General features: G+C 44.5%; 1 protein-coding gene across 6 annotated transcripts in view; it reads right to left on the bottom strand.

The window, feature by feature from the left end:
- The window catches only part of LOC126092418 (sorbin and SH3 domain-containing protein 1), a 1,056,812-nt gene that overhangs the window by 613,668 nt on the left and 417,111 nt on the right, over positions 1 to 26,033 (bottom strand). For all 6 annotated transcript variants that reach the window (XM_049908017.1, XM_049908049.1, XM_049908042.1 and 3 more), the window contains exon 5: positions 6,952 to 7,014. In XM_049908017.1, the coding sequence (XP_049763974.1) occupies positions 6,952 to 7,014 (63 nt within the window). The remainder of the gene's footprint in view (positions 1 to 6,951; positions 7,015 to 26,033) is intronic.

Genomic DNA, 26,033 nt, shown 5'->3' on the forward strand with positions numbered 1-26,033 from the left:
TCTAGGGGACTGATGACCATAGAAGTTAAGTCCCATAGTGCTCAGAGCCATTTGAACCAATTGACTGCTTCCAGTTGCTGACCTGCTATATTGTAGCTAAATGAAAAAGGATCTTTCTTTCTATGTATTCGCAGCACATTACAGTTGTCTACATTAAGATTCAATTATTGTGATTACGATGCAGTATCGTATATATCTCTTTCTGCACGCTTCGTAGCAGTCTGTGCTGCAAAATCTGGTATTCGGCCTCTTGACATGTGGTCATATTAATGCGATTTGACAGTATAATTGATGCCAAACAAGTTCCTGCCCGTGCGGGAATCACATAACTGTGAGGACAGTATGGGAAGCAGAAGTGGGATGTATGGAGATTTAGGTTGGTCCTGGAAGGTTGTTTGGGTAGCCGAAGGGGTTCAGGTGACCACTCGCGACAAGCGGAAGATCCGGGTTCGAGGCCCGGTCTGGCACAAATTCTCCAATGCTTCCAGTAAATTGTAAAGCTGTTGTGGTTCTGTATTTGCAGTTTGCGAATACATTTCGTGGCACGACGGTATTTAACTTCCATGTGTTAGGAATTGACCTTTTCATAATATGGGGTACCACTTCTTTGCGTTGCACGTTTTGTCTCCCTGGGTTGCGTAGCAGATCTGGACTATGGTGGTTCTGAGGAAACTGAGGGTTCATTTTATTTCGCTAACAATGACGGAAGATACTCGGCAGTACGGCTTGAATTGTTTTTATAAGTATACTTGTCAAGTTAGTATGGCTGAATTTTAACGCCGGCCTGTGTGGCCGAGCGGTTCTAGGCGCTTCAGTCCGGAACCGCGCGACCGCTACGGTCGCAGGCTCGAATCCTGCCTCGGGCATGGATGCGTGTGATGTCCTTAGGTTAGTTAGGTTTGAGTAGTTCTAAGTTCTAGGGGACTGATGACCTCAGATGTTAAGTCCCATAGTGCTCAGAGCCCTTTGAACCATTTGAATTTAATCTCTTAAGGACATTATTTACTTGTAACGCTTTGCATTTCGCGTCAATGTCTATTAACCTGATTCCATCTTCTTCAAAGGCTAGTGTTGGTGTACTATTTCTTGATCTGAAAATATGTCCACAGCATACGAAATATCCACTGAGTAGACCACAACGGCCACCTTTTTCCCTCATGAGAAAAAAGAAAGAAATTCTACGTGGATTTTCCTGGAAAATTTGATCGCAAAGAAGTAGAATGTTGAATGTTCAGTCGGATTTTTAAACAACTGGTTTAATTTTTTGAAAAATTTGCTTACAAATACTGCATAATAGCCGGCCGAAGTGGCCGTGCGGTTAAAGGCGCTGCAGTCTGGAACCGCAAGACTGCTACGGTCGCAGGTTCGAATCCTGCCTCGGGCATGGATGTTTGTGATGTCCTTAGGTTAGTTAGGTTTAACTAGTTCTAAGTTCTAGGGGACTAATGACCTCAGCAGTTGAGTCCCATAGTGCTCAGAGCCATTTGAACCAATACTGCATAATAGTTTGTAGTATTACGGGACGGTGGCAAATAAATATCTTATTGCCAACCCAAATGTTACGATTTTGCTAGCTGAATACAGTTCACAGACATTTACGCAATCGCTTTCTTAATCAAACTGAAGTTCCCCAGAATCTTACCACTAAATGGATGCCTATGAATAGTAGCGTTATCCCCATAGGAGCCGGCAGCATCAAACCAGTCACAAGACTGATGACTAAAAAAAAAAAAAAAAATAAAGGCAGCATATGTTGCCGCTCCTTTTCATATTCCCAAACATTATTAACTAACAGCCACTTCTGTGCAGCATGAGGTACACAACTTGATACTTCTACAGGTTAAGAGCTAAATGCAAAGTTTTTCATCAAGTTATTTTGTCAATAAATGTCTACCTGTTACTACACCTTTTATTGAATAATATTTTCTCATAAACGAAGATAAAAGCTGCAAAATCGACTGAGATTGTATACATAGACACTACGCAAAATATAATGTCTCTTTACACTTCCCAGGGGCTCACACTAAATCATGCCTGTGTCTGGAATAAATCTATGTCCACAACAGCGTGCTATTTCTTCTTGTCAATATATTTTCAGTCCTGTAGCAAATGTGTGCATACATAACTTTTTTTTTTGCGGCTGTATGGCACTGCACCAGCTTTCACTAGATGGCAAATACTTAATACAGCTTGCCGGTTCCTAAGATAACCGAGTGTGGATCTTCGCATGAATCTCTCTTGATTTTCGAAGGGAAGATCATTTGTATCGAGGTAGGTCATTATGTTTGAACCCGGGGTATATTCTAGGATTATGTTACAGGTGGAGAAAAGTGATACTGGGTTTTTGCTCTATTGATCAGTTCTGCTGCCTTTTCGTAGGCAGTTATACTATCTGATCAAAGGTACCCGGACATTCCTGTGTAACACGGAATTGGTCATTAGCTATTAGCAAAGGCAAACCCGCCAGTATAAGAGGAGGCGGTTGGTGTTGTGTTGTCAGCAGAGAAGGTGTAACAGCAGAGCGGGTAGGTCAGTAGAGCTCAGTGACCTCGAATGTCTACATGTTACTGGGTGTCACCTGAGTAACAAATCCATCATGGAGATTTCAACACTTCGAAAGCTGCCCAAGTCGACTGTTGGTGACATAACTGTGAAGTGGAAACGCAAAGAAACAGTCACAGTTAAACTACGACTACACACACTTTATGTACTGACGGAAAGGGAACGTAAGACATTGCGGTGGGTGGTTGTAAAAAATCGCATCAAATCGGCAGAGCAAGTCGCTCGTGAGTTCCAAAGTGCTACATCAGTCCAGCTAGCACAATAATTGCGCGAAAGGAGTTAACAATAATTGCGTAAATAGTCAAACTGCTCCTCTTAAACCACATGTGGACAGTTTCAGGAGACGCTTGAGGTGTTGTGAAGAGCAACGTCACTGGAGAGTGAGTACTAAAAGAAATCCGCTAAATTTCGATTATGCAATAAGTCACAGGAATCTGAAGGCTGTAAATTCAACTAAACACTTAAGGATTACAATTACAAATAACCTAAATTGGAACGATCACATAGATAATGATTTGGGTAGAGCAAACCAAACACTGTGACTCATTGGCAGAACACTTACAAGGTGCAACAGGTCTACTAAAGAGACTGCTTACACCACGCTTGTCCGCCCTATCCTGGAGTATTGCACATCAGGTGGGACTGATGGATGACATCGAAAAAGTTTATAGAAGGGTAGCTCGTTTTGTATTATAGCGAAATAGGGGAGATAGTGCCACAGATATGATACGTGAATTGGAGTGGCTGTCATTAAAACAAAGGCGTTTTCCGTTGCGATGGGATCGTCTCATGAAATTTCAATCAGCAGTTTTCTCCTCCGATTGCGAAAACATTCTGTTGGCACCCACTTACATAGGGAGAAATGATCATAACGATAAAATAAGATAAATCAGGACTCGCACAGAAAAATTTAAGTGCTCGTTTTCCCGCGCGCCGTACCGGAATGGAACGGTAGAGACAGCTTGAAGGTGGTTCATTGAACTTTATTTCGAATAGCAGAGTAATCACGTAGATGTAGATGGGTAGCTGAAAACGAGTGACTTGGAGTAATGAATCAAGCTAAGCTTTGTGGCAATCCAATGGCTGGGTTTCGGTTTGGAGAAATGCTTGGAGGACGTAAGCTGATATCATGTGTAGCGCCAAAGGTCAAAGTACGAAGGAGGTCATGTTACGATGGGGTGACGGAGGGGGTGTTTCTGGAGGTTACGGTGTGGTCCCCTCATTGTATGAAAGCTCTAAACGCGGAAGGGTATGAATACATTTTATAGCATTGTGTAGAGGGTACATTAGAGGAACAATTAATGACGTTTGTTTACATCTGCACGACGGTGCACCCTGCCATTAAGTAGCAAGTGTGAGGCAACGCTTTGTGGCCAATAACACTCCTAAATTGCACTGGCCTGTCCACAGTCACAACCTGGAAAACCTTTGGTATGAATTAGAACGGCGACAATGGGGTCTGCCCAGTGTCCAGGTGGATTCCGCTCTTGAGAAAGAATGGCGTGCCAGTCCTCCACACACATTCAGATTCCCCACCGAAAATGAGTTATCTGTAAGGCTAAAGGGTTCAAGCCAATATAAAGGCGAAGGGTGGTCACATCCCATATTAATGTGCACTAATTGGTGTCCATACAGTTTTGATCAGTGTTCGTTAGCATTGCTGCTAAGTGAAATAGTTGACACACGGCTTCCTTATAAATATTTCTTAGGCTTCGACAGTTTGAGTGTCAAGCGTTTTGCAGTTATCAGCAGGAACTATGATTTTCTCAGAATTAAAGATTATTTTTTCCTTTCTGATGAAGGTTGTGCTGCAATTTCAGGATCCATAAGTGCTCGTGAAATACGTATTCAGCGATTGTCCCTGTGGTTAGAAATCCTTCTTTATAACACATCAAAAACTTAATCCGAATGGGCGAATCTCATTTCGCCATGAGGCTGTAGATCTTGTTACGGCAGTGTATGTGCTTTTGTGCTATATCGATTGTTCTATATATTGCGAATCTGAAGCGGATATTTCTAAGCAGTATCGAGTTGATTTGAAACGGTCGTACGAAACTGAAAATGCTAATCATGGTATTAGTGCTGAGGTAATTGGTTCGAGTTTGGTAACCTTCCTGTCCCTCATGCTTACTTTCCACTGCACAACCAGGGCAATCACGGAAGATTGCCAACGCTTCTAAAAACGTAGTTAAAGAACATGAGACTGTAGATCCACCTTGATGCAGAACACTTTCGCTTAATTTCTTTCCCAAACTAATTTCAGCATCAGTGGGTTTTTCTTTATGGTGCAATATTAGCATAGTTACTAAACATTACAAGATGTCATTACATGTGTATGTTTGGTTCCCGATACCGTATTGTGCGAAAAGTTTTATTATAGCTTTATAGTTTTAAGTCAGTGCATGGTTTCTATGTGTGTTGCCGTATTTTTAGTATATTTTCTATGTTCACGTCATCTGCACGGTACGAGCGGTTGTTACGAACATTACAAAATATGAAAATGCGAACTTACATACGTCAGCGTTATACTACTGGGAATTGTGATAGTGATGTGGATAAAACTTATTGGTCACTACATTGTTACGTAATCTATCATGTATTCGCGTTCGTTGGTCGGCTTGCACTTGCTCTAAAAACGCAGAAAAACGTAACTTTGCGCCTTGGGCGTAATTCAGAATATTACGCCATCTTGTTGTTTGCGTGTATCGCGAGTTATATCACGTATCGCGAGATAATTTTGAAAACTATAGCGGGAGTTCTGACGACTTAGTTTTGTCTCTGTGTGTGATGGCGGAGTGACCGTGCGCGCGGGGCCTCCCGTGTGTGTGTGTGAGAGTGTGTGTGTGCGTGTGTGTGTGTGTGTGTGCAGGTGGGTGGGTGTATGGGTGTGTTTCCGTCCAGGTGGATCGACAATCCCACATTGTATTTATGCAAACACGCATCAACAGAGTAGTTTTCAAGTTATAATGAACGTAGCTAAAGTAAAACATTGTGCGTTGTAAAACGCTCATATTGTTTTTATGCAAACACGCATCAACAGAAGAGTTTTCAAGTTATAATGAACGTAGCTAAAGTAAAACATTGTACGTTGTAAAACGCTCATATAACGGAGATTAAGAATTGCAGCCTAAGTACAGGCTAAAGTAATTGAACAATAAAATAAGAGCAAACTTGGTGGTTTTGCCGTATTCGTGTAATGAGTTTTGAGAACTCATGCACGTCAGAGACTATAACAGATTTTCTTGCAGAATACCTCTTCTCAAGTAAATAAGGCATTAGTGATTCTGCAAGTAACTCGCCGTTTTGAGGAGATACAGCAGACGAATTTGATCAGAACCGAAAAATATTTTCTGAAGGGAACGCAGTCATAGTTGGAAAAATCTCCAGCATGTCACGAATGCAAAATAAAGAGTGACTAAGTAAAGGTAAAACTTCACTCGCACAGCCACTTACCTTGTGACCGCGTCCTGTAAAAACTGTATACAACAACAGCGTCATCATCGCACACGCCTCACACACTACGTACAGGCCACTCATATCTAAACATGCGTGTCACTACTCAAAAGTGCAGTAAAAACAAGTATGTGACGCAGTCTGTGGATGGTCGCTTGCGCAAAAGCTCATTTAACATCAGTACGGCGAATGATACGTTTTATAATACACCGAATACTGTACGTATGTAATTTGCATGCAGCCTAAGAAAAGGCATCTTACGCACACATAGATTTTTCTTCGATATACATCAGTACAGAGAGTTTTACCGATCACCACTTCTCATCCCTTTTACACGTTCTACGTCCGCCTGCCCTGTTACCACCGCGCCTGGTATGTGGCTGAAAAGGCCCTGACTCCACCATGGGTCAGAAGAGGAGCAGTCTGCTCTGCATTTAGGGACAGAGCACGACAAGCTAAAACAAGAAACACTCCTTTCCAACCCCACGCCCCGCCAACCTCCACTATAATTAACGTAATGCCTTTGCCTTATATCGCTTCGAACAATCACATGAAACCGTCTGACATACGCCTCTGACTCCATTGGTACACCGCTGGCACTCATCGGATCTTTGTTCACTTGCGCGCGTTATAATCCAGTTCTTCCAGTTCAGAGTAAGTTGCCAGCAGGTCTGTTGCTTTTTGGAAATCTTGTTAACCTCACGATGGGCAGGAAAGTAGAGAGCTGAACAAATTGAAACTGTACTTCGTCCTGTAGCTTGTCACTTCACGAGACAGAAATCTATGTTAGTCTACAACACGTTGCGAATCTTCATCCGTAAAACTTATTCCTCGCGCACGGTTCCTACCACTCGGCGGCTGCCTCCGCGACATTACCATAGACATAGTTTGGCGACGACCAGCCACAGAGCGCGACAGAGGGTGCTTTGCACTTACCCTTGGAGGAGTCTGCAGACGACGTCGCTGGCTGGGGGCTCGCCTTGCCGTTCTCGCCCGCAGCTGTGAGCAAAGAGAGAACAAAAACTTGTAGGCCAGGCTCTGTGAAGGGTAAACGTAACAGGCACACTGTAGTACATACGTAACAACTCAGATTCCAAGTACTGGTTTCTTTAATTATATTATAAACCTGCACATGCTTCTCCATGATAATTACACACTACTGGCCATTACAATTGCTACACCACGAAGATGACGTGCTATAGGCGCGAAATTTGACCGACAGCAAGAAGATGCTCTGATATGCAAACGATCAGCTTTTCAGAGCATTCACACAAGGCTGTCGCCGGTAGCGACACCTACAACGTGCTGTCATGAGGAAAGTTTCAACCGATTTCTCATACAAAAACAGCATTTTTACCGTCGTTGCCTGGTGAAACGTTGTTGTGACGCCTCGTGTAAGGAGGAGAAATGCGTACTATCACGTTTCCGACTTTGATAAAGATCGGATTGTAGCCTATCGCGATTGCGGTTTATCGTATCGCGACATTGCTGCTCCCGTTGGTCGAGATCCAATGACTGTTAGCAGAATATGGAATCGGTGGGTTCAGGAGGGTAATACGGAACGCCGTGCTGGATCCCAACGGCCTCGCATCACTAGCAGTGGAGATGACAGGAATCTTATCCGCACGGCTGTAACGGATCGTGCAGCCACGTCTCGATCCCTGAGTCAACAGATGGCAACGTTTGCAAGACAACAACCATCTGCACGAACAGTTCGACGACGTTTGCAGCAGTATGGACTATCAGCTCGGAGACCATGGCTGCGGTTACCGTTGATGCTGCATCACAGACAGGAGCACCTGCGATGGTGTACTCAACGACGAACTTGGCTGCACGAATGGCAAAACGGCATTTTTTCGGATGAATCCAGGTTCTGTTTACAGCATCATGAGGGTTGCATCCGTGTTTGGCGACATCGCGGTGAACGCACATAGGAAGCGTGTATTCGTCATCGCCATACTGGCGTATCACCCGGCATGGTGGTATGGGGTGCCATTGGTTACACGTCTCGGTCACCTCTTGTTCGCACTGACGGCACTTTGAACAGTGGACGTTACATTTCAGATGTGTTACGATCCGTGGCTCTACCCTTCATTCGATCTCTGCCAAACCCTACATTTCAGCAGGATAATGCACGACCGCATGTTGCAGGTCCTGTACGGGCCTTTCTGGATAGAGAAAATCTTCGACTGCTGCCCTGGCCAGCACATTCTCCAGATCTCTCACCAATTGAAAACGTCTGGTCAATAGTGGCCGAGCAAACTGGCTCGTCTCAATACGCCAGTCACTACTCTTGATGAACTGTGATATCGTGTTGAAGCTGCATGGGCAGCTGTACCTGTACACGCCATCCAAGCTCTGTTTGACCCAATGCCCAGGCGTATCAAGGCCGTTATTACGGCCAGAGGTGGTTGTTCTGGGTACTGATTTCTCAGGATCTATGCACCCAAATTGCGTGAAAATGTAATCACACGTCAGTTCTAGTATAATATATTTATCCAATAAATACCAGTTTATCATCTACATTTCTTCTTGGTGTAGCACTTTCAATGGCCAGGAGTGTATTTACTTATGTAGTGCATCTGTACGTTGCACATCTCATAAACCACTGGATGGATTTCAACCATCTCTGGTCTGATCATCGGGCCAGGACATGTTTCACAGACCAGCTTCGGCAGAGAGTAACTGGAAGGGGATGTTACCACTCCGGTGACGTCACCCCTTTTGACTTTTTATTCAGGGATTATGTAAAGTTTCTTGCGGACTCAACAGCAGTAGAAACAATAACAAAGCTTATTGAGCGCATCTTTACGACGTTTGAAAAACACTGTCACAGGGGACCGCGGAATCTTGCGGAGATTCAGACAAAACATGCTTCGTCGGTGCACATTTTCTAAAGAATTTGGTGGTTGTCACATGATCATCGTCTCAACACTAGCGAAGCCGCAAATGCGGTTTACAGTATTTGATCGTCCTCTACGTCGAGAAACGTTTTTCATTCCACAGTCTTCTGGTGTTTTATTTACCCTATCGAATGCACAAAAAGTGCATAGCGCTGTAGAAACTTTATTTCACATTTCCGGCCATTAATTCTTCATATAAAAACGTTCAAATTTTCATCCACTACAAACTCCTAAATTTTTAGAATGCTGCTCCGTAACATTCTGGTATACACGTGTTAGCATGTAAGGGCAGGTACTTTTACTGACGACTGAGGACAGTGTACTGCACAACATTACAACATTACATCAAAATTTTCTTCATTTGCTATCGACAAGCTATCTCAAATTTATTCCATATTTCTAGATTTCCAGAACGCTTTTGACACCGTTGGTCACAAGAGATTTAAAATTAAAATAACGTGTCTATGATGTATCGCTGTTTCGCTTCAGTTCTGCAAATCAACTCGTGATTTCCTGTCATTAAGATCACAAAACGTAGTAATCGACGGAAAATCATCGAGTAAAACAGAAGTGATGTCCGACGTTCCCCAAGAAAGTGTCACAGGCCCTCTGCTCTCTGTAATCTATGCAAACGATTTAGGATGCAATCTGACCAGTCCTCTTAGTTTGTTTGCAGATGACGGTATCACTTACCGTCCAGTAAAGTCACCAGAAGATCAAAACGATTGCAAAATGATTTAAGCAAGATATCTGTGTGGTGCGAAAAGTGGAAACTGTCTCTGAATACGGAAAATTGTGAGGTCATCCACAGAAACTCGTTAAATTTCATTTACACGATAAATCACACAAATTTAAAGGCTCTCAGTTCAACTAAACGCCTAGGAATTACTATTGGAACGATTACATAAATAATGTTGTGGGGAAGGTGGATCAAAGACTGCGTTTTATAGGCAGAACACTAGAAGGTGCTACAGGTCTGCTAAAGAGACTGCCCACACTACGCTTGTTCGTCCTTCGTTTGAGTGCTGTTGGACATTATGGGATTCTTACCACGTATGACTGTGGAGTACATCAAACAGGTTTAGAAAAGGTCGGCTATGTTCCTGTTATCGCGAAATTGTGGAGAGAGTCTCGCAAATAAAAGCAAGTTGGGGTGGAAACATTAAAACAAAGGCGTTATCGCGAAACCGTAGAGCGAGTCTCGCAAATATAAGCGTGCTGAGGTGAAAACATTAAAACAAAGGCTTTTTTCGTTACGGCGAGATCTTTTCACGAAATGCTCCTCTGAATGTGAAAATATTTTACCATCGTTAGTCTAGACAGGGAGAAATGATCATCGTAAGTAGAGAAATCAGAGTTGGTACACGAAGATTTAAGTGTTCATTCTTCCCAAGTGGTGTTAGTTGAACGGCAGAGAAACCGTCTAAAGATGGTTCGAAGAACCCACTGCCAGGCACTTTAGTGTGTACTTCTGAGAAGTCACGCAGATTTAGATTTAATGGCTGCATTGTTTGAAGTAGAAAGCCAATAAATTATTTATATATGCATAAACATTTTGCGTATGTGTCATGTACATTACTAGAGACTAATTAAATATATCGCTGTATTTCATCCAATTTGCTAATCTGCAAATACACCAAGCCGAATAAACAGGGAACGCACCCCGCTTTAATGACGATTTAATTTTATTTTACAATTATATAACATATTTGGAATACGATGAGTCATAAGCGATTAACATCGAGGGCAAAGCTCACAGGGCCCGATAAATTAATAACATAAAACAATTTGAAACCGAATGCGGGAGAGAGGGCTTATTCACATTCGAAATTACTGCGACATGAACATCACCATCAGACATTTTTTTATCCTTTACTTCTCACTCATTCCGTGCAGTATAATGACGGTAAAAATATGCAGCGAACACTCCTGTATTCGTTAAATTAGAATTTCTCCAGCTATTACTGATTTCGAAGGAAGGACAATTGGTGTTAAACACGTTGTAAAAAGTGCGATGGATAAAGACGGCGCACTAGCTTCAACTATGCAAACGCAGGGTTGAAGATGTGCAGGAAGCCTTGGAACACTTGGGTGGGTGACTTCAGAGAACGACCGAAAAAATAAATTATCACCTCGCTCTAGAGGCTGGTTTTGAACTTTAGAGAGTCTTAATACACACATCAAAAAAACGTTTTGCATCACCCCGGCTCCCAGTACTCCTGAAGATAGACGTTGACTGTGAATATTGTTATCACAGACACAGTCCCTTTGACTGTTCAGAAACGTCGCTAAACCAGCCCAAAGATGTGAGCAACCATGAATGAGCAGTGCCTATTAGACGGAGGGAGTCCGACAGCCCAGCAGTTCCAGTCATTCCACCATCAAGGAGGTAAACGGCTGGGTTGTCTGTAGTTCAACCATGCCTAGACGGTCAATACCGCGGTTCGACAGAGTCCGCATTGTTACTTTGTGCCAGGAAGGGCTCTCAACAAGGGAAGTGTCCAGGCGTCTCGGAGTGAACCAAAGCGATGTTAATCGGACATGGAGGAGATACAGAGAGACACGCCTCGCTCAGGCCGCCCAAGGGCTACTACTGCAGTGGATGACCGTTACCTATGAATTACGGCTCGGTGGAACCCTGACAGCCACTCCACCATGTTGAGTAATGCTTTTTGTGCAGCCGCAGGACGTCGTGTTACTATTCAAACTGTGCGCAATAGACTGCATGATGCGCAACTTCACTCGCGACTACCATGGCGAGGTCCATCTTTGCAACCACGACACCATGCAGCGCTATACAGATGGTTCCAACAACAAGCCGTATGGACCGTTCGGGATTGGCATCACGTTCTCTTCATCGATGAGTGTCGCATATGCCTCCAAACAGACAATCGTAGAAGACGTGATTGGAGGCAACCCGGTCAGGCTAAACATCTTAGACACACTGTCCAGCGAGTGCAGCAAGATGGAGGTTCCCTGCTGTTTTGGGGTGGCGTTATGTGGGGCCGATGTACGCCGCTGGTGCTCATGGAAGGCGCCGTTTCGGCTGTAAGATACGTGAATGCCATCCTCCACCCGATAGTGCAACCATATCGGCAGCATACTGGCGAGGCATTCGTCTTCGTGGGCGACAATTCGCGCCCCCATCGTGGACATCTTGTGAATGACTTCCTTCAGGATAACGACATCGCTCGACTAAAGTGGCCAGCATGTTCTCCAGACATGAAACCTATCGAACATGCCTGGGATAGATTTGAAAGGGCTGTTTATGAACGACGTAACCCACCAACCACTCAGAGGGATCCACGCCGAATCGCCGTTGGGGAGTGGGACAATCTGGACCAACAGTGCCTTGATGAGCTTGTGGATAGTATGCCACGAAGGATACAGGCATGCATTAATGCAAGAGGACGTGCTACTGGGTATTAGCGGTACCAGTGCGTACAGCAATCTGGACCACCACATCTGATGGTCTCGCTGTATATTGGTACAACAGGCAATGTGTGGTTTTCATGAGCAATAAAAAGGGCGGAAATGATGTTTATGTTGATCTTTATTCCAATTTTCTATACATGTTCCGGAACTCTCGCAACCTAGGTGATGCAAAACTTTTTTTGATGTGTGTTGGACGCGTGCCCATGCCGTACTCCCTCACATCTGTTTCTTTATATTCTCTCTTTCAGTATCGGCAAGCGATGTTCTCATGCTATCTTGTTTTCAGAACTTACTTTTTGAACTGAGTTTCATCAGTGGCTGCCACACGAAGTGTTTCAAAAAATTCTATACGCAGAGGATGAACAGAATTCTACAGACAAAATTTCGGATGATGTTCAGGGATATTTTTTGAGTACGTTGCTTTTGATGGACCCGTGGTGTCACCGGAGGTCCGCCGGCCGCTGTGGCCGAGCGGTCTAGGCGCTTCACTCCGGAACTGCGCTACTGCTACAGTCGCAGTTCGAATCCAGCCTCGGGCATGGGTGTGTGTGTGATGTCCTTAGGTTAATTAGGTTTAAGTAGTTGTAGGTCTAGGGGACTGATGACCTCAGATGTTAAGTCCCATAGTGCTTAAAGCCATTTGAACCATTTTTCTCCGGGGGTCCGTTAGACGATTGTTGTTGTGGTCTTCAGTCCTGAGGCTGGTTTGATGCAGCTCTCCATGCTACTCTATCCTGTGCAAGCTTCTTCGTCTCCCAGTACCTACTGCAACCTACATCCTTCTGAATCTGCTTAGTGTATTCATCTCTTGGTCTCCCTCTACAATTTTTACCCTCCGCGCTGCCCTCCAGTACTAAATTGGTGATCCCTTGATGCCGCAGAACATATCCTACCAATAATGTAAATATGATTCACACGGTTTGTTATCCCAATAAGGTTTGTTTCGGGTGGAAATACTCTCTAACTGCACAACACTGCACGAAGGAGTTATGGAAACTGGTGACAAATTGAAGTTCAAACACGTACAGACGGAAAATGCGAAACTGTAAACTTTGGCGGCCGATGAATGAATGTGTGACGCTACAGCGCAGTTTCATCGCGAAGCTGGCAAGGATAGTAAACAGAGGACATGTCGACACCAGGGCATAAAGTCTTTGCGAATTTCATTGCGTGTACTCAACTGGGCCGGCCGGAGTGGCTGAGCAGTTCTAGGCGCAATAGTCTGGAACCGCGCGACCGCCACGGTCGCAGGTTCGAATCCTGCCTCGGGCATGGATGTATGTGATGTCCTTAGGTTAGTTCGGTTTAAGTAGTTCTACGTTCTATGGGACTGATGACCTCAGAAGTTAAGTCCCTTAGTGCTCAGAGCCATTTGAACCATTTGTTTGTACTTAGCTGGACATTAACTATGCCTCGCAGACAGGCGCCTGAACAGCAAACGCAGATGTCAGCATTTCAGAGAGGACGTGTCGTTGGTCTCAAAGAAGGCGGCTGGGGTGATTGGCGATCGCACGATACTTGAATAGGAGCGATGCCGCTATTCGACAGTATTGCCAGGAATAGGGGAACCATGGTCGAACACAGCGTCAAGAAAGAAGCTGTTCATTTAGAGAAACGATAGAACGAGAGGACAAAGCAGTCGTCAGAGAGGCACTCAGAGCCCCGGACTCATCATTATCATTGGTCCGACCTGCAGCTGGTGCTTCAGTGACGCAAGGACCACTAATAGGTGGCTCACCGAATGGAGGCTGAGATCATGGCGCCCGTTGCGCCCTCGATACGCCAGCAAGTCAGTTTACAGTGGTGTCGAACACATTCGGCCTGGAATCTCATTGACTGGAGTAGAATTGAAGCTTCCTGGCAGATTAAAACTGTGTGCCAGACCGAGACTCGAACTCGGGACCTTTGCCTTTCGCGGGCAAGTGCTCTACCAACTGAGTTACCCAAGCACGACTCACGCCCCTTCCTCACAGCTTTGCTCTCTCATTCTGGAAACATCCCCCAAGCTGTGGCTAAGCCATGTCTCCGCAATATCCTTTCTTTCAGGAGTGCTAGTTCCGCAAGGTTCGCAGGAGAGCTTCTGTAAAGTTTGGAAGGTGGGAGACGAGGTACTGGCAGAAGTAAAGCTGTGAGGACGGGGCGTGAGTCGTGCTTGGGTAGTTCAGTTGGTAGAGCACTTGCCCGCGAAAGGCAAAGGTCCCGAGTTCGAGTCTCGGCCTGACACACAGTTTTAATCCGCCAGGAAGTTTCATATCAGCGCACACTCCGCTGCAGAGTGAAAATCTCATTCTGGAGTAGAATTGTCTCCAGAGGCAAGTGCCGCTTCGAACTGAGCCCCGACGACCAGCGAAGACGTGTCAGGAGACCAACCCGACTGTCACTCGCCATAGGGTTTGACAATCAGAAGTAATGATGTGGGGTGTCATTTAATTTCGTAGCAGAATCCCTTTGGTTGTCATCCGCTGCCCTCTTACACCACAGCAGTACGTCTACGCCCCGTTCTGTTGCCTTTCACGGCAAGCCCACCTATGCCCACGTTTCAGTAAGATAATGGCCGCCCCACACGGCGATTGTTCCTTCTGCTTGTCAAACCCTGACTTAGCCAACAAGATTACCAGATCTCTCCCCGACTGCGAACGTTTGGAGCACTATGGTCAGGCCCTTCAACCAGCTTGGGACTTCCACGATTTAACGTTTTAATTGGACAGAATTTGGCACGATATCCCTCAAGAGGACATCCAACAACTCTATCGATCAATGCCAAGCCGAGTAACTGCTTGTATAGGAGCCAGAGTGGCCCAACGAATTATTAACTTGCTTCATTTGTGGACCTCTTTGTCTTAAATAAACCATCAATTTTTTCTGAAATGACAATCATTTGTTTATATGTACATGTTCATCATTTTGTATCCCGGCTGAAAGGCGGCGCGTGGGTCTGCTCCTGAAAACTGAAAGGTTGGCCGAATGTAAGAAGCTAAGAGGAGCAGGTGAGGTAGAACTCTCGGTACAACTTTTTACGTAAAAGTACATTTGATAGAGAATATTAACCAATGACATATACGTAACTTTTGGTAACGGTGAGCACGTAGGTACATAGTGTCAATAGCAAGCTGAGGTTGAAGCGATGTTTCCAGGCCGTCTGTTCTTGATGAAATGGGGAGAATCTGCAGCGGAGCTCGTAGATCTCAACAGCGCCTGCTAGAGGGCTCTGTCGTCGGTGTCTCGTAGTAGTGCCAACTTAACTTACGCCGTGGCATCGTAGCTATCGATACCACACATTACATCTACCAATTTCCGTCCCATTCAGTTCATTTTTTCGGGTGCGTCGCTTTTTTTGGTCTTACAGCGTACTTTCACAGCAGAGAAATAGCCTGTAATATGCCCCAGCAAGACGTACGACACAAAACCCAGAGTACAGCAACAGCCCTCAGACGAAACAGGATTCGAGTTACGACGCGGTGGCCTCGTTGTGAGAACAGCTCAGCGTAAGAGTCTTTATAGCTGTCTTTCCCTGCAGTGAGTGAAACAATGCACAGGATGCGTATCAGCATACCTACCTATATTTCTGTGTATCACTGTTAAGGTAGAGTTAACACTGCTGCGGTAACAAACCCGAGATATTGAGGGCGGCGACTCAAGTGAGTATTACTGGAGACATGACAGGTTGGAGATGAGGTACTGGCGGAAGTAAAAGCTGTGAGGAAGGATTGTCAGTCGTGCTCAGGCAGCTCAGACGGTAGAGCTGTGGCCCGAGAGGGGTAAAGGTTGGCTCTGAGCACTAGAACTTAGAACTACTTAAACCGAACAAACCTAAGGACATCACACACATCCATGCCCGTGGCAGGATTCGAACCTGCGACCGTAGCGGTCGCGCGGTTCCAGACTGTAGCGCCTAGAACCGCTCGGCCACCCTGGCCGGCGCGAGGGGTAAAGGTCCTGGGTTCGAGTCCCAGCGCGGATCCCAGTCTTGGTCTACTTGGATGGTTCAGTCACTATAGAACTTAGCCGCGAAAGGTAGGGGTTACAGGTTCGAGTCCCAGTCCAGCACTCAGTTTTTTAATCTTCCAGGAATTTTCAAGAGATTGGATGGTTGGTTGGTTGGAATGGAAGGGGACGAAACAGCGAGGTCATCGGTCCCGTCGGAGCAGGGAGGGACGGGGAAGGAAGTCGGCCGTGCCCTTTCAAAGGAATCATCCCGGTATTTGCCTGGAGCGATTTAGGGAAATCACGGAAAACCTACACCAGAATGGCGGGACGCGGGTTTGGACCGTCGTCCTCCCGAGTGCGAGTCCAGTGTGCTATCAACTGTGGGTTGTTGCCTAAACAACTGTTGAAGGAATGGTGGAGGGATAGTATCGCAAAGCTAAGTGCATACGACACATAATCGATGATGTGAGATACATCAGTTGAGCTGAAATGAAGAATATGGCTACATAGCACCAGGAATGAAGAACTGAATCAAACAAACTTTAGGACTGACGACCTGTCCGCAACTCGTGGTCGTGCGGTAGCGTTCTCGCTTCCCACGCCCGGGTTCCCGGGTTCGATTCCCGGCGGGGTCAGGGATTTTCTCTGCCTCGTGATGACTGGGTGTTGTGTGATGTTCTTAGGTTAGTTAGGTTTAAGTAGTTCTAAATTCTAGGGGACTGATGACCATAGATGTTAAGTCCCATAGTGCTCAGAGCCATTTGAACCATTATTTGACTGACGACCAAAACAACAATATACTCGTGCATATCGTGGCAAATGAAGTCACTGACTCGTCCTTTATAGTCCGACTGCCATTGGATTCACAGGGTAGTCCTCCAAACCGACGGCAGCTCCGATCTACATACATACTTTGCAATCCATCATGCAGTGCATGGCGGAGGGCATCTTAAACCACTACTAGTCATTCCATTTCCAGTTCCATTCGCAAATGAAGCAGGAGAAAAACAACCTTGTGTGAGCTTCCGTATGAAGCTTGATTTTTCTTCTTGTCTTCACCGTTCTTAACGCGAGCTGTACGTCGGTGGAAACAGAATCGTTCAGCCGGTTCTCTAAAGTTTCTCAGTAGCGATTCGCGAAAAGGAAGTTGTCTTTCCTTTCAAATGGGAACTCACGTCTGAATTCGCGGAGGATTTCTGTAACACTCAAATGTTCATAGAACCTACCGGTAACAAATCTAGCAGCACGCCTATAAATTCCTTCGATGTCTTCGTTTAATCTGATCTGGCGGGGTCACATACACTGGTGTGGTACTCAAGAATGGGTCACACATTAACAGATCACTATCGTAGTAGAGCTCCACTGCTTCAACGGTAACAGCCATGTTGTTGTATAGCGTCTACTGTTCTATTATTTCACGTTTTGTCCAGAACTCGTTCTACCGCCATATTCTGTCGTAGATAATGTTCACAGAAGCTCGTTAACCTGAGAGTTTCTCCATACATCAAAGGCTTACAAGTTTTGTGTCGTGACATATGAAACATGGTCCCCGTTACGGTTGCTGGCAGGCGCTAGAGTTTATTAATAAATTCTGCCGGTAAGCAACCCGTAATAAACGGAACCCCGCGGCTGCGCCTGTCAGGTACGCCACCCGCAGCACAGCCGACTACTATGCGGGGATTCCCCTAGCGGAGCACGTCGCCTTAATTACACCTCCCGGCACAGGCGGGCTAGGGGTGTAGTGGTCTGGCTTTGTCGCCCGTACACGCCCTCATCTGCATCCTGATCACCTCCCGCCACAATGCGGATCAAAGGCACGCGTGTAGCAGCCTTAATATCGTCACACGAATGCGCCCTCGTTTCCACAATTAGGCCGCTGACATGACAAACTCAGTTTCACGTAATGGCGACGATATTTAACTGATCGATGAAATACGAGAGGCGTGGAGTATCTGGAAGCTGTTTGGGGAATGTGTGCATTGAAGTCAGGGTGAGTAGGTAGCTGGAGCAGTTTCGAAGCTGCGGACTGATATAACCTACGGCTATGCACTATACTTCTCGACTACGTTCTAAATAATGAAACAGTTAAGTAAGTAGCAAATAGGGTAGTCAATAATATCAACTGGTGATGACAGACATACTGGAAACGTGGTGAATCACATAAAATTTTCACCGCAAATATTGCGCAAATGGAAAGTGCTACTGACGTGCAGTTTTCACAGAATGGGTTGGTAGTCAGGGACTCGTATTGTTAGGCAATCAACAGATTGTAATAATAATGGCAAAGTGTATTTTCAGTGCAAACATACATATTTTTAAATGGAACAATGCCTATTGGCATTAACAAACTAAAGTACGGAAACTGAAATGTCAGTGATGTTTCTTGCTGGCTTCTAGTGCGAGTCGTTTACGAGATATATTTTGCAAAGTTTTCACACCGACACTTGTACAATACCTGCGGTAGCACACACTAAAGAACAACACAGATGTATACACTAGGTATGTGGATTCTGACCAGTAAAGAGACAAGTGACCGTCACAGGTTGTGTCAAAATGACCACGGGCAGTGGCAATACACGCTTCGAATCTGGTATGGAACAACTGCTGCACACGTGCTAGCATTTCAGCAGAGATGTCAGAGCAGGCTACAGTTATACGTCGGGTGTAGTTGGTATGTTCTTGTAGACAGCGTATTTCAGCTTTGCCCACACAGAAAAGCCTACAGGCGTCAAATCTGGGGAGCAGACTGGACAAGGTACAGGTCCTCTGCTATTTGGAAAGAATTCGTAAAGACGTGCTGTAGTAGTTCGTGCACTATGGGCCGGACAGTCATCATGTTGGTACCACTGGTACTTCCTAGTCTGCAGTCTCATACCACACATTTACACTCCACGGACACTGCCGTTCCACCTGACGAAGCCAACGGAGATTGTCAGCTGACCAATAGTGAACGTTTCGGCGTTTTACCTGGCCGTAAATGGTAAATGTGGCTTCCTCACTTAACGAGATACATGGTAGATCCGAAGTATCCTGTCTTAATGCCCATATTCAGAAGTTAACACGATTCTCACAGTCGTTTCCATGCGGCTCATGATAGAGATGTGATAGGGATGGAACCTATGTCAATGGAGAATGCATCGAGTTATAAACAGTCAACAAGGTGTTGTGAAGTATACATCCTGCGCTTAGCTATTACATGTTAGCGGCACTATAGTGTGTTCAGAGAATGTAAATTTACATGCAGTGTGGGAAGAGTAGAGGCTACGTATATGTTACAAAATTGTTAAGGCTTTCGTGGCCACTTGTTATTTACGAAAGTGCCACTCAGTGACGCTCTGGAGCACATCGGTTCCATGTTCCCGCAAGACATCAAAAAGCTCTTCCATGCATGTCTCACCACGAGCTATTTCACGTGGAATGGCGATTTCTACGAACAGCTGGAAGGCGTCGCCATGGGTAGTCCTCTCAGTCCAGTGGTGGCCAACTTCTTCAAGGAACAATTCGAAGCACAGGCACTGGACTCGGCGACTTGCAAACCTAAGGTGTGGTACAGGTACGTCGCTGATACTTTCGTGGTGTGGAGCCATGGTGAAGAACAGCTCGGTGAGTTCCTGAGACACTTGAACAGCCTCCACGCCAACATAACATTTACCATGGAAGTAGAAAAGGACAATAAACTGCCATTTCTAGATGTGCTGGTCACAAGGGACGGCGAAAACCTGGGACACAGCGTGTATCGAAAACCGACACACACGGACCGATACCTGCACAAACTGTCAAACCACCACCCGAGCCAGAAAAGAGGCATGATTAGTACGCTCGTAACGAGAGCAGGACGAATATGTGAGCCTCAACACCTCAAACGAGAAATGCAACACCTGGAAACTGTTCTGAGGAGCAATGGGTACTCCACAAATTACATTAGAAGTATAACAGAGCCAAACACTCGGCGAAGTAAGGAACCAGAAAAAGAAATGTCGGGTACGGCCTTTCTGCCATACATTCCCAGAGTGACGGACAGAATCGGCCGTATATTGCGCAAACAAGGCGTAAAGACGATTTTCAAACCGACGAGGAAGATCAAAGAGTGTCTTAGATCGGCGAAGGAGAAAAGAGACCCACTTGCAATGTCGGGAATATACCGTATACCTTGCACATGCGGAAAAGTTTATGTCGGAATGACTGGACGATCCATTAACACCAGGATCAAAGAGCATAAGCGACATTGCAGGTTGGGGCAGGTGGAGAAATCGGCCGTGGCAGAGCACGCACTGAATGAGACCGACCACGTAATAAAATTTGCCGACACGGAAGTTCTGGCTGTAGAGAAGCACTATCACACGCGCTTGATCAGAGAGGCTGTAGAAATCCAAAAACACGCGAACAGTTTCAACAAGAAAGAGGAAAGCCTTAAGGTAAACGGATTCTGGCTTCCCGTACTGCAGCGAACGACCGTCGCAGGTAGCAAGAGGAGAACCGCACCGGAAATGACCGCGGAGAAGCCCTCGGACGTTGGCGCGCCAGGTACATATAGTCTGCGGCCGCGAGCTCGCCTCCAGTTCACCACCGGCAATGGAGGGTGAAGCTTTGACAATGCCAGCCACTCGTGCTGGCGAAACGTCAGAAAAATCATTAGATGAACGTCAGCCGAAGAACCCGAGACAGAAGCCAAGAGGCAGTTTGTCTACGTATATGTTGTTGATTACAATGGAATCATATTGAAAATCAATTGTTTACAAGATTACAAGAATTCGTGAAACAGTTCTAACGTGCCGTGGTCGCAACCAAAGTAGACATAAACAAGTTGTACAAACGTTATAGGTCATCAAGAGAAGTGTGCACGGGGATTACTATATCGGTTCTATAGACCGTTAGTACTACAGCAGAACCGCCGAGGGAACGTAGGTCATCCGGAACATCGAAAAACCATATAATCCGAAAATTCAGAAGAAAATTTGAATGGTGTGGGTTGAATGCCATAAACATAGACCATCCATTTCATTTCATGTGAACATTCAAATAATTTATTACTTTCTCATAAATTTTGATCAGATTTTGAAAAAAAAGTGAGTTTTATACACCGATATTATCAGTAAGACCCTTCTGAGCTAGTCTCGTATCTCGATGTGCAGCAATATCATGTAGGCATTTCACCAGCATTAATTCGGCAGGACTGTTCCCTCCTGGCGCTCCATACAATCTATTATTTTGTTCAGGTGCGTTGTTGCCTCTGTCTTCAGACCGAGCGCCGACTTCGTCTGGTAACCCATCATCACTATCATCATAGTCTGCAGACGAATCAACGATGGTTTATCCCTCAACAGAAAAACTAAATTGCCATTTCACAGCCAATCATTTGCGCCATTAACAACAGTGTGTGAGTATCCTGGAATGTCTGCATATGCTTCAACGCACTCCGACTGGTTATCACCAGTTTCTTTATTCAAGGTTTAAATTGCATTAGTGGACTCACAATTGGCTGGTCATGATTTCCTAAGACTGCATGATTGTTGTCTCGGAAAAGTAACATCATTTTGAAACAAAAATCTGCAATTCTTTTCTAGTTATTCAGTAATGAGTCACCGTTTAAATTCCAAGAAAAATTGTTTTTAAACAATTCTCTTTTATCCATCCCATGCAAGGCCTCCAAATTTTTGTCTATGGACATAACCGTGTTCCTTCACTTCGACGTCATTATACACTTGCAGCGAACGGAGGCAGCACAGTAATGTACAGCTCAGTGTTGACTCGTTAACTGACACCGTCACCAGATCCGTTCATGGTCGTGGGCTGGAATTAAATTTAACGATTGTCATCGTTGTCGTCGATTGTTGCTGCTTTCACTTTCGGAACATCATAAAAGGATTGGCAGATCCAAATTAGCGAGGTACGGAAAACGAGAATCCACAGTAATTACATTCTAAGTCAACCAAGAGTTTGCTTCAGGCGAACATTCGATTAACACGAACTTAATATCGCTCCCAGCAGCGATGTACGTGATTTTACAGGAAGCTATATCGGTTAACACGAATTTCCTTTAGCGTGAATTATGCATTGTTTATTAATCCGTTGCATCATTAGGTGTTCGTCATTTAACCCAAACTTTCAGCATTTTCTCTTTTCTCCTTTTATTTCTCTGCTAGAAATGCGTTAGTAACAATGTTCGGTAATCGCGATCAACAGTGAGAGCAACCAACACGTCAGCAGCTCCAATAAACAAATGCAATTATATGTTCAGATATGCTTTTTTAGTGTGTAAAGGCGATCTAGTGGAATTAATATTAAGTTACAAACAGTAGGACGTGAATCATGGCAAAAAGGAAACAGACAAACATAGATCAGCAATTAAAATCAAGAATGTTAGCGGAAGTAGACTGTGGTGTTCTGAAGAAATGCACTTTTCAAATGTGGTGCTGCATAAAAATACCGAAGATTAGATGGGTAGAGCGAATAGGAACTGAGGAGCTACTGAACAGAATCGGGGAGAAAAGAAATTTTTTTATGGATTCGAATGATCGCTTCATAATTAGCTATCTCAGATATCAGATATCAGTCTTCATCATTCTTCTGTAGGACCACATTTAAAAAGCTTCAGTTATCTTCTCTTGTGGTGTTTACAGTTTAAGTTTCACTCCCGAATAAGGCTGAAATTCAGACAAAAATTTTCAGAATAAACTTCTTGGCATTTAGGGTTGTATTCGAAGTTAACATTTTTGTCATTTTCACAAAAGGTTGCTATTGCATGTGTGCATATTACACGGTGTTTATAACTGAACTTGAGAGAGCCCCCCATGAATAACGAGTGATAGCTGGAGAATGAATTTATTGTGCAAACATTTGTAAGGACATGTAGAAGACAAATAACGACTAAACCACTGAAATAAACTCATTTTAATTATCTCATTTTAATTAACTGTGTACAATGTTTTCGTTCCAGGTTACAAACTTTGCTCAGTGTCACGATCATCTGCATCCACGACAGCTGGGAACTGCACCAGAGATTGCTCTAATGCAGCCCGAAACATCTCAGATGAGATGTTGACTTCCTTCCTTTCTATGCCCAACTTCAACCTCCAACGTGTATCGCGCTCATAAACCCTGCCCTTCAGTTAACCACATAGCCAGATATCACACGGGTTCAAATGTGATGATCTTGGCGGCCATGTAGTTTGGAACGGTCGGCCAATGTTTCGGTTTTCTCCAAATGTGTTAACGGAGTAACTGAGTGACCTCACGAACAACCTAAGGTGGGGCTCCAGCCTGCAACAAAACAGCTGTGTAGAAAGTACCTCTCTCCCGTAGAGTAGGGATCACATGTTTACGAAGCAGACAACAGTAACGTGTGGCATCCACGCTGCATGATCCATGGGGTCCCGAATTCCTCAAAGAAAAATGGACCAATCTTGAACTGTGTCGTGAAGCTATACGATACAACGACACGTTCACGATGCATTGAAACTTCACAAACATTCTTTGGCGATGATTATCCCCAAATGCGACAGCTGTGGGTTTTCACTCCCCCAGTGAGCGTAAAGTGTGCTGCATCACTTCAGAAAATGTTCCAAGGCGAAATTTAACTTAACTCTTATAAGAAACGTAAGAGCAAAGTCTACTCGAATGTCTGCGTCACGTGGCAAAAGTTGGTGGGTAATGTGTAGTTTGTACGGATACCATTTCACAATTGTTCGTAGCACTTTTCGAACGATGGAGTATAGAATGTTCACCTGTAATGACACAGCTCGTGCACAGCTTAAAGATCGCATACTGCATCCAGCATTCTCAACCATGGCAACAGGAATTTCTTCAACAACTTGGGGCGTAATTGACCATCGGCCTCTCGCAGGATAAATTCCAAAACCGGCAGTTAATTCAAACTTCCGGTGCGGAAAGAAGAGCTCTCCGTATTTCTTTAGTGTGTCGTTATTCGCGAGAAGCAGCAGCCCTAATGCTATTGTATTGATAAAACATCTTTACGAGTAAAGCTCTGCTCACCTTGTCCAAACCCATATTCACTGTCTTCAGTTGTAATGCACACTAATGCATGTGTTTCAACCCTATGAGCCGTCCCAGTACCGGTGTCTAACGGCAAGTCATGACACTAACGCTTCTAACAACGCATATCATGCAACGCACACTGTGAACATCATTCCTATAAAATTGGGCGCCAATACGATAAACAGTTTTCTGTTTACGCTGGCTCAACTACTGAAAGGTTAATTATAGCCAGCCTTTATATCCTCTTTATTCTTGTAATTTGCTGCCCAAACTGCACAATTAGTCTACAACATTTAGTATCTCATTTTCTAATCTAATTACTTTAGCATACTTTATTTAATTCGATACCACTCCTTCAGACTTGTTTCACTGTTCCGTGCTTGGATTTTTATTTGTCACTTTTACTTCTTTCACCTGTGGCATTGTTAGTTACGTGAAAATTCCAGTGTTACACCGTGGTTCCGAATCCACGTTAAACGATAGATCCCCCATTAACTGGCTGACAAGTCAGTTGATACATCGGAGGAAGGAAACACCATACAGCCTCTATTACGACCGTACCCACTACAGCAGTTTCGTGTTCACATTCCTTTCTGGTTGATGACAGCATCAAAATTCCGAGGAGGGTACTCCAGCCAATACTTTCGACAGCAGTTTTTAAATATAAAAAGGCTAAAAATGTGGGTTTGACTTTAGTCGTAAGGTCAGTATTGTCTCGCGTGTTCCTAAATTTCTCTCTAACCCAAGCTGATTTTCTTCTTTCTTTCAGTCGTTCCATTCTTCTCTAAATAATTCGTGTTTGCATATTGCAATCATACTCACGTCATTTTGGGGTATTTACTTGGCCGAAATCGTGCCTGATCTTTTAAACAAATCAAATGTGAATCTCAAGCGCCGGTCAAGTCGTTACTGCCGAGATGTGGCAACGCGGAAGAAACAAAAATACAAATCAGGTTACCTTCCATTCAGAAGGCTGTTGCACGCAGCGACTGTTATATTGATTTGTAAATAATAGATTTCAGCTGTCAGTCGTTCTTTTGAAATTTTATTAGCAGATCTAGATTTTAGCTAGAAACTAGCCATTCTCAGTGCTAAGAATACAACAGGTACATAGTTAGATGATGTCATAAAAAAGTTGCAATTAATGGCTTAACTCATATGGTTTGTATATTACATACCACTAGTCTCTGGACTGAAGACCACAACAACTATCATTTTTGATCAATGAATGTAACCCTTGGCCGGTCGGAGTAGCCGAGTAGTTCTAGGCGCTACAGTCTGGAACCGTGCGACCGCTACGGTCGCAGGTTTGAATCCTGCCTCGGGCATGGATGTGTGTGATGTCCTTAGGTTAGTTAGGTTTAAGTAGTTGTAAGTTCTAGGGGACTGATGACCTCAGAAGTTAAGTCCCATAGTGCTCAGAGCCATTTGAACCATTTTTGTAACCCTTGAGGTTTATACGTAGTTCACACAGATGGCGCCATGTAACCAACCGATGTGTTCTCCAAACAGCCCGCCTTCCGCAGACATTATTATTCAATGAACTGTGGATGAAGCCCGATCAACAGGCATTACATGCATTGATCAAAAATGATAGTGGTATTTAATATACAAACCATATGAGTTAAGCCATTAATTGCAAATTTTATGACATCATCTAACTATGTACCAGTTGTATTCTTAGCATTTACAATGGCTAGTTTCTTGCTGAAATCTAGATCTGCCAATAAAATTTCAAAAGGATGAGTGATAGCTGAA

This window comes from Schistocerca cancellata, chromosome 1 (assembly GCF_023864275.1).
Source record: "Schistocerca cancellata isolate TAMUIC-IGC-003103 chromosome 1, iqSchCanc2.1, whole genome shotgun sequence".
Lineage (NCBI taxonomy): Eukaryota > Metazoa > Arthropoda > Insecta > Orthoptera > Acrididae > Schistocerca > Schistocerca cancellata.